Here is a 13,666-nt window from a genome sequence, read left to right on the forward strand (position 1 = left end):
CAAACTACCTGCATCAGAGGAGCAAGCACATCTTCTCTCTCTCTGATGTTTTCTCTACATGTTTCCTGTAGTGCTACTTAATGTAGACTGGCACTTGGTGCCAGTGCACATGTGAGAAAAGGCAATTCTCTTCTCCTTATTACTTGGACTAAGTAACCAACATTTTCGTGACTGATTTTACCATGTTCATCTTGCAACACTATATAACATTACTACAGCTTCTTATGTTCCTGTCACATAAACTATTCCCTCCATGCAAAGTAAATCCTTTGGTTTAACTACCAAGTACAAAGGTCTTTTTCACACAGAAAATCTTCACCACCATTCTAAGTTACTTTCCACTCTGCAGCACTATTATGTAGCTCTGTGACCACCCTCTCAGTTTAAACTAACCTGCCAAAAGTTTCTTGTCAGCATCTTATGAACTCATCAACATGCAGAGAAAAGAAAGCTCACTGCAGTCTGATCTATGGACTGCACACCCAAACATCTCCACATCTTTTAGTTTCCAGCTTATTTTATAGCAGTCCAGTTCTACATTTTGTGAGAAAATTAATTTCTCCCATGTTTTTGTAAATGCACTTTCACTTACTCCCGTTACTGTATTTGTCTGCAAGACACTGAATGCACAGAGGCCCAAGCAGAGTAGAGAAACAACTGTTCCACTCTCCTCAAGGCACTGCACAATCACGATCAGGAAGAAGTGGTCACACCACACCACCTGATGAGAGGTCTGTAAGCACCTGAAGGTGACTAACACACCCTGCTGAGTTTCGCAGTGCCTTCCCACCTTAGTGCAGATTTGCAGACAGTGGAGCTGTGATCAGGATGAACAGCAGTAGAACCACTGTGTTTAAAACACCTCTTCTTTTGTTCACTGCAGAGATACACTCTAATAAAAATAAACAACATGATGTCTTCTACTTCATGCCAATAAAACCAACGCAAAGAAATGCTACAAAACTCATTGACAACAACCACGTTTTACCATTCCACTCCTCTCTAAGGAACAGCTCTGAACTTCTGATGCAACTCAGGATAAAACCATTTTCTCACAGCACAGATTTTTATTAGCTGGTTTCTACCAGATGGGCACTGCAGCCCTCTCACACAATGGAATCAGTAAGAGAATCTTTACTGGAAGCTCAGAAACATGTTTACTTTATATACAAGAAAAACTCATTTACACAATCAACAGTAAACTATGTACAAAAAACCAAACCAAAACAAGAGACATTTCCATGGTAATCACTGTATAAATTAACACAATAAATAGGGGGGAAGCAGGTCCCATTCTTAAGGCACAAAACCTTTTCCCCAAGACTGTACAGGGATTCACTTGCTTCCCCTACGTTTTGACAGGATCACAGGAATGGCGGGGAGACCCCTGAGGAACAACGGTTGGTGGACAATGATATAGACATGCAGTCACTGCTGATGGTTGTAGAAAAAACATCATTTTTCATCCTTTTTTTTGTTTGTTTGTTTTTTCTTTCTTTTTTTTTTACAGTACACACATCTTAAGATACAAAATACTTCATGTAAACAGTCTTTTTTAAAATCACATCGATAGTATGCGCGTTTTTAAATAATACTAAAAAAATGAGCAAAGCTTTCCATACAATTGGGGTGCAGAAGCATTCCCAGGACTGGCATGGAGGGTCTCAGCAGGAAGCCCATGTGCCCAGCTCTTGTGCAGCTGGGCCAGACTGTCACCTCCAGGCACACTCAGCACAGGTCCCTGGGCTGCAAGGAGCCAGCTCCTGCTGCAGTCAGGGAGGAGGGACGGAGCAGCAGCCCCGGGAGCCTGTGGGCACAACCAGACTGTGTCGGTGCCAACAGCCCTCCCGCAGCAGCCCAGGGCAGGATGCTGCTGACAGCCTCCTCATGGGCCAAACCTGCTCCAGTCTCCACTGCCTGCCCTCCTGCTGAACCAAAGCATCATGACACAGGGCACAGGATTCCCCAGACCCTGCCAGTAAAGTTAGATACCCAGGACAGTGCCAGAAAGTGAGATAATGGACTGAAAGCTCTTCCTAGCAGAAGAAATCCTATTCCCAGCTCACTGCCAATGCTGCCCCAGCATCACTGCCAAAAGGTGAGGAATGACAGAGGGTGCTGAAGGGCTTTAACATGAGTAGCATTTTTTAAGACTAAACATGTGTGATATGTGCAGTTCTAGCTTCTCTCAAGCTGGTGTTTTACCTGAGACTGCAAGAAAGTCTCTTTTTTGGCATAGCAGCAGATTTTTTTACTGTCCAGTTGTCTTTCCTGAGTTTCTCTCCCAGTTAAAATTATTGGATGCCAAAAGAGGAACTCGAAATAATGTAGCCAGAAGTTCAGCCTGGCTCTCTTACTTGCAGGTAACTCTCACTGATGTTTTTACACAAATTGTCTTAGTCTGTTCTTAAAATCTTTGCAACAGAAATCTGCATTATTCCCAGTGAGAGACATAGAGCTACAACCCTTTTGTAGATATAAACCTTAATACATAGTCAAAGGCACTCAGGTTAAATATGGATCCCATTTTCTAGCTCTTAAAAGAAGGCAGAACCTGCCTTGGGTAAGCAAGAGACAGGAATATACTGGCTATCAACCCTTTGATAAAATGTGCACATGCATAAGGATGTCAACCCACCAACATGACAGCTCATAAAAGAAATGAAGATTGGTCTGTGCAGGCATCATTGCTCCTAGTGGATGGCTCATGGCCACAAGGCCTCTTCAGATAGGGCACCAATTGAGGACTAAGCCTGAATCTAGAAACTCTTTGGGTTCCTCTGAAAAGGGGGAATAGAGAGAAGCTGTTTCTATTGAGGCAAGAATTTAATATCCCAGTAACTATGCAACACAAGTGCATGTTGTTCATGCACCTTTAACCATGAGGTTGCCTGGAGAAAGTTCACAGCAAGATCAGCTCCTTCACCATGTACATGAACAAACAGAGATCTCACCTATTCTCCAGAGATATGACCTCCGTTGTGCTCCCTGCTGCGCCCTCCTGGGCAGGCACCCAGACTTCCTAACCATGAACACTCCTGGGGACAGGCACCTTACTGTCACCTGTGAGGATGGCTGCATCCTGGAGCTCTACTTAGGGAAGGTCTCTCCTCATGCTCATGCAGATGGTGTTCTCTGCCTCAACAAGCAAGTGGGAAAATACAGCATGTCTACAACGCTTATTTACCTGATACCTCAGGAATTCAACCCAGTGAGGGGGAGTGGTACTGATAAAGAAAAAATATGGCTATGGAAGCAACTGCCAACACACAGATGGGAGAAACAAATTCAGGACAAAGCTGAATGTCTTTCTTGCTCAGTCCGCACAGCATTAATGATTAAAATTTTGTTAGCTTGATCAGGCACGTTTTAGTCTTCTGTTACTTTCTCATGAGTCCCTGTTACTTGCTAGAGTGAGAGGAGGCATGTGGGTGAACAACAACAAGAGTTGGAATAATCCTTGGTGAAATCTTAAAGAATGCAATGGAGTTTGCCCAGCATGAAATCAGCCCATAATAATTTAAAGCTGACAAGTTTTCACATGAAATAACTTGATTGCTGTTAAGACTAGAGAGCTGATGTCTATTTGATAAAATCCTTAAAAATAATCAAGAACAACAATTTCCTCAGGAAATTATCTTTTATGCCACTGCATATGTGGCCATTTTTCTGCCAGCAGCCATAGCCAGACACGTGCCACTCTGTAATAATAAAAAAATAAATACATACAAAATGACAAAGTAACTGAAAATTCCTGCTGTCTCTCCAGCTTTACAGCACTGGATGTTCCCGTGTTCCCTTCGCAGTGATGAACGTGGCAATATAAGTACGGACACTGGTCTTCAGGCTTTAGCAGTCACCCAGCTGGGGTCAGGCAACAGAGTGGAAATTTGAAGGCCATCTAGGAAGTCTGACTCAGAGGCACTGGATTTTTCCATGCTCCACTGCTGGTGGTACCAAAGGCAATTTACCAACCTGCTCAGTAACAATCCTCCTTCTCTCAGTGATCTTACAAGCCCTGATGCTTGGTAGCACATGATTGCCCTCTCAGGGGTACAGCCCAGGAGGACTGAGCCACCCTAATGTATTGGTGTGGAGGAGCAAGGCAGCAAGAGAGAGAAACAAGGTGGAAGAGCCACTAGAACCAAGACAGGTAAAAGAAACAAGTACTACAGATAAAACATGTTTTGTGACAGAACTAGTTTTCTGCATTGCAAGTTGAAGCAAAGAAACAGCTCAGTTGCCTCTGGCCATGAAGGTGGCACCAAATGGGCAAGAAGCTGCTCCTGGCCATGGCCAGTCATGCTGCTCTGCCCACCAAGATGGAACAAATTGTTCCATATCTTACTCCAGTACATTACACTTAACACACAGCCCAAACAGCTCGTTTAGAGTCCTCTCCCTTCATCTCTTGAAGATGGATTCAGAAGGGGGAGTGTCAGAGCTGATTGCTTGTAATCTTTCGGCTCTCCAGACTTTCATCTTTTCTTACTGCCAGGAATTTTTGTTTGTGATGCCTGAAAGCCTCAAGATTGTGCCATTATCACTGGAAGAGAAGCACCAGGCTCAGCAGAAGACCCTGCAAGCTGGTGTGAACTGCTGTTTGAACCAGATGCATTGTTTGTTGCAAAACAGAAGTGAGGAAAAACAACTGGGCATTCACTGGCAAGAGGTCTGTTCTGGCTTTGAACTTCTGATGCAAATCACATGCAACTACAGGTGCATTAAAAAGGGATTAGTAAGACACAAGGACAAGCTTTGTCTAACTTAAATGGTCATACAGGTGTATCACACCAAGATACAGGTGTGACACACAACTGAGCAGGAGAGTTTTAGGTCTGAAAAGACTGTCAGATACTTCCTGAACTAGGACTGGCCAAATAATCTTTTTGCCCTGAATAATTCTACTGTGATGAAGTTATCCATTAAAGGTAGATGTGTTGCAATTCTCAGGAGTCCTGCACTGTCACTGGAACCAGACCTTCCCACGTCAGAAGACATGGTTCTTCAAACAAGTGAGCTCTCCTCCAGGAGGCTCTGCCTGACTGCAGATAAGGTGCCTCTCAACTGGATGCAGCCATACCCCACAGGAATAAAGGTAGCACCATGCTGGGTTGATACGAGCTCTGAACAGCTGCAGCTGATCAGCCGAGACAGTCGTGAGCACATCTGCTCTGTGAGGTGACTGCTGTGCAGTTAGTGGGAATGGTAGACACAGGCTGTGAAAACAGCGGCTAAACCTCGCTGGCAGGAGTACTCCGGCTCAACTCCTTGATCCCGTGCAGTATCCTCTTCATGTGACCCACTTTGGTCACACCCAGGTCCTGAAAGAAAAGAGAAAACCTTACCTTAGGAGAAAGGCAGGGAGGAAAATTCCAGGTGGACAAGCAATGGTTACAAATTAGTCAGCCAGTTACAAAAAAAGGAGGAAACCAACCAGAAAGATTACAAACCTGATGGTTATACATGGAACCTCAAACCATGTGTCAAAAGGCATGATAGGGTAGTGAGCAGGCACAGGGCAATGGAGAGAAACTGTTACAGGCCAAAGCAAGAGAACAGAAAGAGCGTACAGTTCTCAAGAGTGTACAGTTCTCAAGGACCTGAGCTCACAGCCAAACATGCAGGAAGAACCAACCAGTCATTGGTCACGTCAAATAGATGTGTGAACACCTAGGTACCATGCAACCAAACACTGGCTGGTAGCTGGATGGAATGCAGAGCAATCAGCTACACAGATCACAGCAAACATCAGAACAGGATGATGGCCCAACATCACAAATGAGGATCTAAGGGGCATTCAACCAATGCCACATGCTACTTTATGACAAAGTATTTTTCTGCTACATGCAAGTCACCAGAACGATGACACAAGTCTCTTGCACATGCAAAGAACCATCACTTTCAGTTTTTCTCTGTAGACAAAGCATTTTCTGCTGAGGAGATGAAAAATTGTACCATGTGGTTGCTAAGCACTATTTTAAAAGATTCTCTCTATTTAGCTGCCTCATCAAAGACAATTATTTTTCTTCTTGTAACAGAAGCAATCATCTATTTTTCCAGTGACAACCATGTAAGACCCAAATATTCCAAAGCACAGTATGTTCTGCCAAAGATGGCACAGGAGCTGAGAAGCTGAAAACTCCCATTCCATCTTTAAAATCAGAGACTGTCAAGAACTGTGTGCTGGACTGTATCACATCTCCAGGAAGCTGTGGTAGAATCAGACTGCTGGTCTCTCAATTCTACCTTCCTGCTATTAAAAACCCGGTGACCTGAAATAGTGAGGAAATAAAAATGCCACAACGAACCCATTAATCCTGCCAGGGCACATAGAATGAACAGTGGGCAGACCACTTCCAAGCACATTCAGCACAGGTCATGCAGATGCAGCTGGATATTTCTGATCATGAAAGCTGATCATGAAAGTACCTTGAGGTCCCTCCGTTCGAGGTGCAGGAGCTCAGAGCCCCGGACGTCATGCCGGATGAAGATATCCTTATACTCACAGAGACTGAGATGCTCAAGCCAGGCCGCAACCTCCTCCGTTCCCCAGAGGTGAACTGTTAGAGATGGAAAAGCAGGAGTGGATTGAGTACCCAGAATCCCAGAAGACAGCGAGAGACGAGGACACCACCAGCACTAAGTGCCACAGAAGGAGGGCTAGCAGTTCCACAGCCTCAAGTGCAGGGGAGGGCAGGGACTGGCAGCACGACCTACAGCCTCAAACAAAGGAGGTAGCACAGATAAAGTTCAGGTGTTCTCTTAAGCAGAGGCTAGCTGCAGTCAAGCCAGGAGGAACTGCATGGTTGTTTGATAGGACTGGATATGCTTTTTAAAGCTTATCCCCATGTTGAAGAAGACTAAATTCAGTGATATTCCTCTGCTTGCCAAACAACAGTCATAAAATATCAAGTACAGATTAGTTTGTTATGCACAAGCACTTGTTCTCAATAAACAAAATTACAACCTCTCTCCCTCAGGTCTGAGGGACAGAGGAAGAGTTTAGACTTCCACCTTCTTGCACAGCCTCTAAATAAGAGAACCAGAGAGTTGCCAAGCTGTGGGAGGCAAAGAATGAGCACCAGCCTGGCAGACAGGAGACTGTACCCAAAATTTCATGGCAGAGGACAGGACCCAGAAGCCCACAGAACAGGTTGCATTTCTGAGTTTTAGAAGAAGAAAGTCCTCGTAAGGAGAATATAAACCAAAAATCAATTAACCCAATTGGCGAGGAAGTGTCTTGAATAGCAATTTGTTGATTCATGGCTAGTTTTTATTTACTGACCAGCAGGATTAATGGTCAGGGTGCATCTGTGGTGATGCTGAACCCCAGCCAATTAGACATGAAACTTGATTAAAGCCTGAGGGTGAATCAGTGAGAAAAATATCATTAACCGCGTCACAGAATTAGCAGTGAAAGGACTGGAGTCATATGGACTTGGGCCCCACAGTCGTTTTGCTACCTAAAATGCCAAAATCCTCAAATTCACTTTACTATGCATCCCCTAAGATATCCTTGAAAATGCCTGGATGAAGGCAGAGTTCTTCAGAGGGTAACTCCTGTTTCTGCTCAGGAATACTTGTGTAGTTCTGGGGAATTAGGACTCAGAACGGAGCAATAAGCTACTTTGCCATGTGAAAAAGACAGACTAGACCTCCAAGCAAAGGTAGATGCATGTGAAACAGCAGGAGAGAACGTGAGAAGAAAGAGACAGATGGAGAACAGTGGTGTGACCACACTGGTATGACAGAGACACAAGGAATGAGCAGACTTGGTACCCGGCAATCCCAGGCTACTATGAGTCTCCTTATTTTTGTTGTTCTTCTCCTTTTTAAACTTCGTCACCAGCCGGAATTTGCCACTGCGGCTGCGTTTAGAGTAATCCAGCATCTGGTTCTGTAAGAACAAAAAGGAACAGTTGGGGAGACAGTCATAAATTGATTGGAATGGACCAAGAGCAACAAGTATTGTCATGCTCAGCTCCATGACCTTGTAAGAGAGGAAAAAAAAATCTAAACTCATCCTGGTCAAGACAGGAGAGGAAACAGAGAAATCTGATCCCATGTCAGACTAGGCACCTTAGCAGGAAATTACTTTCTTTAGCCCAAGGGAGTCAAGTTTTCTTCTTAATGATTTTTTTCTCACATCACTCATGTATATTCAGAGGAAGTCAAACATTCAGAGCCAACTAGTCAAGATGAGAATAGCTACGGAAACACAGCCATGGTCCTCCTCACCTCCTCATCGCAGGGCTCCATCAGCTGCCACAGCCAAGGGATGTCTGCCAGTTTCCTCAGCTGGAGGTCCATGTCTGCCAGGGCTGCTTGGAGCTGCTCCTTCTGTGGAGGATCTAATTGCTGGATCAGAAGTGGAAGCAAGGCAGAGTTAAAAGCCATATGGTGGAACACACAGTCAGGCCCTTGCCTTGACATCCCTAGCTAACAAAGCAGTTCTTCCTTTTAAAAGGAAGTGCACAGCAGCCACCCTGCCCAGACCTTACCAAGGTAACCATTTTCATCTTTGCTGAGCCCCAAACTCTGAGCAAGCTGGCCTGACTGCTCATCGTGCCTGTGTAGCAACACCAACCTAATTCCTTGATGAAAACATTGAAACTGATTTGTTTCAAAGACAAAGAAGACTAAGACCAGCAAAATTCTGCTTGCCAAGGCAACAATATGAGATGAGAGAACGCAAGAGGCTGCTTCACTCCTGCTTTGTGCTTCTTACCAGTGCCATCTTGCCCGCCAGCAGCAGCTCTGTCTCATTATGCAGGGCTTTCACATTATTCACCATCTCAACAACAAGGCTGCAATTGAGACCCTGCAGGGAAGCAATTAATGCACAAACTAAGCCTGGAAATGCAGAGGTCTGAGCAGTTAAAAGGAAGAAGTTTTAGACAAGCAAGGCTTACTTTTGGTCAGAAAGGAAAAACATAAGCTATAGAACATGGACAAAATGGGAGTGAAATACCTCTGTAGACTTGGATTTAGCGTAGACTTTGTCCATAGACTTGGAGCTGGCATTGACAGCATGGGCTAGCTCCTGTTCCATGTCCTGATAGGATTGAGCTATTTCCCGAATGCTAAGGAGAAAATTACAGATTGCATCAGTGTATGCTCCCAGGAGATCTTTTCTGACTGGATATCTGCTTTTAATACCCCTCTGAGTGAGAAGAGAAGGGAGAAAGCATGGGAAGAGCACTGCTTCTGGCAAGGCAGGGCAACCCTCCTGCTATAGTGAGAGTGCACAGGCAAAGTGAGGCAGATCTCACAGGTCCAACTGCAGGTGCATGCTCAATTCTGCACACCAGCTGGGATCAGTCTGAAATACAATCTAGACATCTTAGTATGGCCATAGAGATGTGAAAGGCAACTGCACACAGGGCAGCTTAATTAACACTTCTCTGATGTGACTGGGAGTTTTATCTCAGAGTCTGAGGCCAGGAAGCTGAATGTCTGAGTAAAGCAAGAGCAGGTGAGCATAGAATCATAGAATTGTCAAGGCTGGAAAAGACCTTCAATATTATCAAGTCCAACCCTCCACCCTACAACCCCTAACCACTAAACCACCTTACGAAACACCATGTCTACCCCTTTTTTGAACATCTCCAGGGATGGTGCCTCCACCACCTCCCTGGGCAGCCTGTCCAACGCCTCACCACTCTTTCTGTGAAGAAATTTTTTCTAATATCCAACCTGAACCTCCCCTGGAGGTGGACTGTGACTTCTTCCAGGAATCTGTACTGGAAATCAGGGTTATAAGAACCCATCTTGTCACCTGAGCTCTTAGAGAGGTCTTTGTTTCATTTCTGATAAAAATCATTGATATTCAAAAATAATGGGTTTTTCCACGCTTGCCTGTGAAAGCCACAAGTTTTGTTCAGAATGACCTGAAGTTTATCCTACTTCAGTCTTGAGCATAATGAACAATGCTACCCCCAGTGACGTGGACCAGCACTGCAGAAGAAAGAGTGAACAGACACATCTCCAGCAACAGGGAGTGGGATGAGAAGTTCAGACACCAAATGAGGGCTCTATTCCTCAACAGCAAATTGAGTCCCACCTGTGGATCAGGGAACCTGCAGCTTGACCAAACTGGTTGATCTGGGTGGATTCTTCCTCAGACATGATCTCTGGTTGCAGAGAGAAAGAGGAGGGTCGGGACAACTCACACTTCTGTTTGTCCTCCCAGGACTTCAGGGTGCTCTCAAATGCCTAAAAACACAGCATCGAAATGATAAGATACCTTGTAATACTCTTATAAAAAACAATGGCTGTGCCTATGCCTGTAAAACCCGTAGATCCGGTACAGACACTTTTCATTGCAGGATCAAGTAGTTCAGCTGCTTATGATTTTGCTAACTAGCTGTTTGGGATGAAGACTTCCATGCTACGTGCTTGCCTTGGCTTAAGCCTAGTTCTAGTCAAAATTGCTATGCCAGTTCTAAGGGCCAGATGAGCAAAATCCACCAATTCCTTCCTGGTGGCAGCCTTTTCTCTTAGTAGCTGTATAGCCTCCAGACCTCAGTATTACTGCATGTCTCTTCATGTGACATCTCAAAGCTGGAAAGCTGAAAATTAAAAATGTTCAAGGCTCTTCCTTATCTGGAAGTAAAGTGGGCTTCCCAGAAATTGGAGGGCCAAGCAGCTGAACTCAGAGCTAGGACCTGTCCCACTTGCACTCTTACTGATGATATTCCTGCTGGCATCAGCTAGTGGTACAGGGCAAATGAGATCCAATGCAGAAGGATGAAAGCTGACATACAAGCCTCAAGGCAAGGAGGGATGGACCAATGAGGGAAAGAAATGGCAAGAGAAGGCTAGATGTGAGAAGGGACTATGGAGGGAAAGAATGAAATAGGAAGAATAATTCAGAGTTGAAGAGGATAACAAGCAGAGGTGTGAAGCTTTCATGGAAAAAAATAAATCAGCATCTGGGGAGCCAGAAATGGAAAGGAGACTGAGTGTGATGGGCAGATGGGAAAGGGGAAGAAAATAGTAGTCATTGACTGCCCGGGCAGTCAAATGAGATGAGTACAGAGCAGGTAAAGAACACAGGCCTAAGGGTAGAGAGAGGTGAATGTAGCCATAAAGCCAGTGTCCACTAGAACACAACTGCCTCTGGGGACAATCCAAGGGTCTGGGGACACACCATTCTCCTGTGTCAGCAAACACCTGGGAAGCCCAGTGGTAAAGCATTCCCTTCCCCCACTGCTCCTCACAAAGGTCAAAACCAGGCTCTGTCAGTTCAGTGCAAGCTATCTGCTGATCTCAGCCTTGCTGATGACTCTTCAGTGGTCCAGATGAGGCCACATGAGGGAACCTGAGGTTTTCCATCTTCAGTTTAGGAAACTAAATAATCCAAATCACGTTTGAAAAAGTCTACTGGAAGTATGGAGTCACACATGTGAAGACAGGACCCCACTTCATCTACATATCCAGCCCGAACCTCCTGTGGCACAGCTTGACCCCATTTCCTCTTGTCCTACCACTGGTCACCAGAGAGAATCATGTTCTTTCCAAAAAGTTTTATGGTGTGTAGCAAGATACACCTCTAACATTCAGAGATAAGCTGTTGGGTTATCTCTGCCATGCTCCCCAGGTGTCTGTCACACAGAAGTCTGTGTGCAGCACACAGTGTAAGCAAGGCTGCTCTTACCCTGTCTCGGGTGAGGGTCTGTGCTCTGTTCTTATGGACAATCCAAATGTAACCAGGAGGCTGGATCCAGGCTTCTCCATCCACCTGCACAGGAACACCCTCTTCTCCCAGGATTGCTATCTTCACTGTCCGACACTGCAAGAAGTGACTGCATCAGAGAAGCTCTAAAATGTCAGTTTTCCAAAAGCATGAGACACTCACTCTTGCCAAAGCACTTTGCCAGCCATGGTAGCTCTGGAGCTGCTGGAGGCACCTGTGCCTGCAGCAGAGCAGGCCTTGCCCCTCTGCACCAAGGACCATTTGCTGTGGCTTTGGACTAATCTGGAGTCCTGTTGGTGATCTAACTCGTACCACACTGAGTGCCAGCAAATAATTCCATGCTCCAATTGCCCCTGGCCATGCTCATTTTGCCCTGGTGGATGCTCCTTCCATGGACAAGGGAGAGCACAAAGGAGGGCTTCATGGACTGGAACTGGCAAAACCTCCCCAAACTGGAGATGGAGGAGGCAAAAAGAACTCACAAAACCAACTGATACCTGTGCAATCCGGTGATGCTGTAGATTTATCACTCGTGACACAGCCATCTGCATGCTACCAAACACTGCTACCACCTCCAAAATCTTGTCGTCAAAGGAGGGGGCTGTAAATGTCTGGCCAGATACAAGGGAGAGAGAATTCAGCTGACATACAGCTCTGTTGGAGAGGTTTCCTTTACTCCCTGCTGGTGAAGACTTGGGGGTCAGCTTTCAATTGTGCTTTTGAATCTGTGTAAAACTAACAACAAGGCTAGAAGCTGAAGGTTTGCAGTGAGCTTGGAGAGAAAAAAAGGAGCCTTGATATTTCCACTGTGCAACTAACACAAAGGCTACAGGCTACAAGGCAATTACTATTATTATGAGAGTAGGAACTTTTTCATCTCAAGTAATAAATTTCTGACTGCATCCAACTCCCTTTGTTTTCAAGGGGCTTTACTTCTCTGGCAGTCTGAGGGTAGAAGGTCAATCTAAAGCACTTCCAGGAAGTCCTAATGCTCCAGACAGCATCTGTATTTTTGCTGAGTCACTACAGACTGCTTGGGTGCAAAGATGTTTAAGACTGGACTTCAGCACCCTATCCACTTCCTAGAGAAAATACAAGCACTACTCTCCGGTCTATGAGTCCAGGAACAAGAACTTATAAGCAGAAACACTTCCTGAACTGCCTTAGAGAATGAATACTCACATCATCTTCCTTGGTTCCCCCCCAGAAGTTGGTGCCTCCTGCATAGCTGGGAATGTTGAGCACAGCAATCCCCTGGAGACTGGGCAGAGGGATTGGCCTCCCATCACACTACACAGAAAAGAAGGCAACATTATTCTCAGCACAGTGGGAGAGAGCCCCTCCTGCCAGAGCACATCCTCTAAGAACAGAAAAAAGGCTGCACTGCTATTCAGGTTTATTCCAGTTTATTCTTGTCCTAGCAGAGTAGAATGTATCAGTTTATGTCCCATGAACTACCCCTCCTTTGGCAGACATGAATTTTAGAGAGGTACTGTTGCTGCTTTTCCCCAAACAGGAACAGGGCACACCTGAGAGGTTTGGCAAAGCCTCTTGGTTTATCCCTCCAGAAAAGGGAATAGAACATCTGAAGCAGCCTTGTACTCTGCTGTGGTGAGGGTTGGCCCATACAAGAATATTTCTTTTCCAGTTTGATGCACATTGTAGCATAGTTAAATTTAAGAGCTTTCCACTGCACCTACTGGCTAAAATGTTGACAATCTTAGCTATGCTGAATGCTAAGCTGGGGACCAACAGGATGACACTTCCCTTACAGGCTGAGAATACACGTTCTCTTCCAGAACCAGGAAAGGCCCCTCATAGCTTGCTCAGGTACAGCAAGTACACTGTATCAGGCAGGGAAGGGAAACACCCTAAGGGCAGCTAGTGGAATCACCATGCCAAAGTCTAAGTGTCTGAAGGAGATTCAATTAGGCACCCCAGTTTCAGCAACTGAAGGGCATGCTA

General features: G+C 45.3%; 1 protein-coding gene across 2 annotated transcripts in view; it reads right to left on the bottom strand.

Moving 5' to 3' along the window:
• Window positions 1–2,780: 2,780 nt before the first annotated feature.
• Window positions 2,781–13,666, bottom strand: part of DGKD (diacylglycerol kinase delta) — a 57,735-nt gene continuing 46,849 nt past the window's right edge. For both annotated transcript variants that reach the window (XM_051625864.1, XM_051625865.1), the window contains 10 exons: window positions 12,884–12,991; window positions 12,199–12,312; window positions 11,663–11,797; window positions 10,067–10,218; window positions 8,975–9,086; window positions 8,732–8,824; window positions 8,242–8,361; window positions 7,783–7,900; window positions 6,433–6,563; window positions 2,781–5,324 (listed from right to left, as the gene is read on the bottom strand). In XM_051625864.1, coding sequence (XP_051481824.1) covers window positions 5,235–5,324; window positions 6,433–6,563; window positions 7,783–7,900; window positions 8,242–8,361; window positions 8,732–8,824; window positions 8,975–9,086; window positions 10,067–10,218; window positions 11,663–11,797; window positions 12,199–12,312; window positions 12,884–12,991 — 1,173 coding nt within the window. In that variant the 3' untranslated portion in view covers window positions 2,781–5,234. The remainder of the gene's footprint in view (window positions 5,325–6,432; window positions 6,564–7,782; window positions 7,901–8,241; window positions 8,362–8,731; window positions 8,825–8,974; window positions 9,087–10,066; window positions 10,219–11,662; window positions 11,798–12,198; window positions 12,313–12,883; window positions 12,992–13,666) is intronic.

Source organism: Apus apus, chromosome 8 (assembly GCF_020740795.1).
Source record: "Apus apus isolate bApuApu2 chromosome 8, bApuApu2.pri.cur, whole genome shotgun sequence".
In the NCBI taxonomy this organism is placed as follows: domain Eukaryota; kingdom Metazoa; phylum Chordata; class Aves; order Apodiformes; family Apodidae; genus Apus; species Apus apus.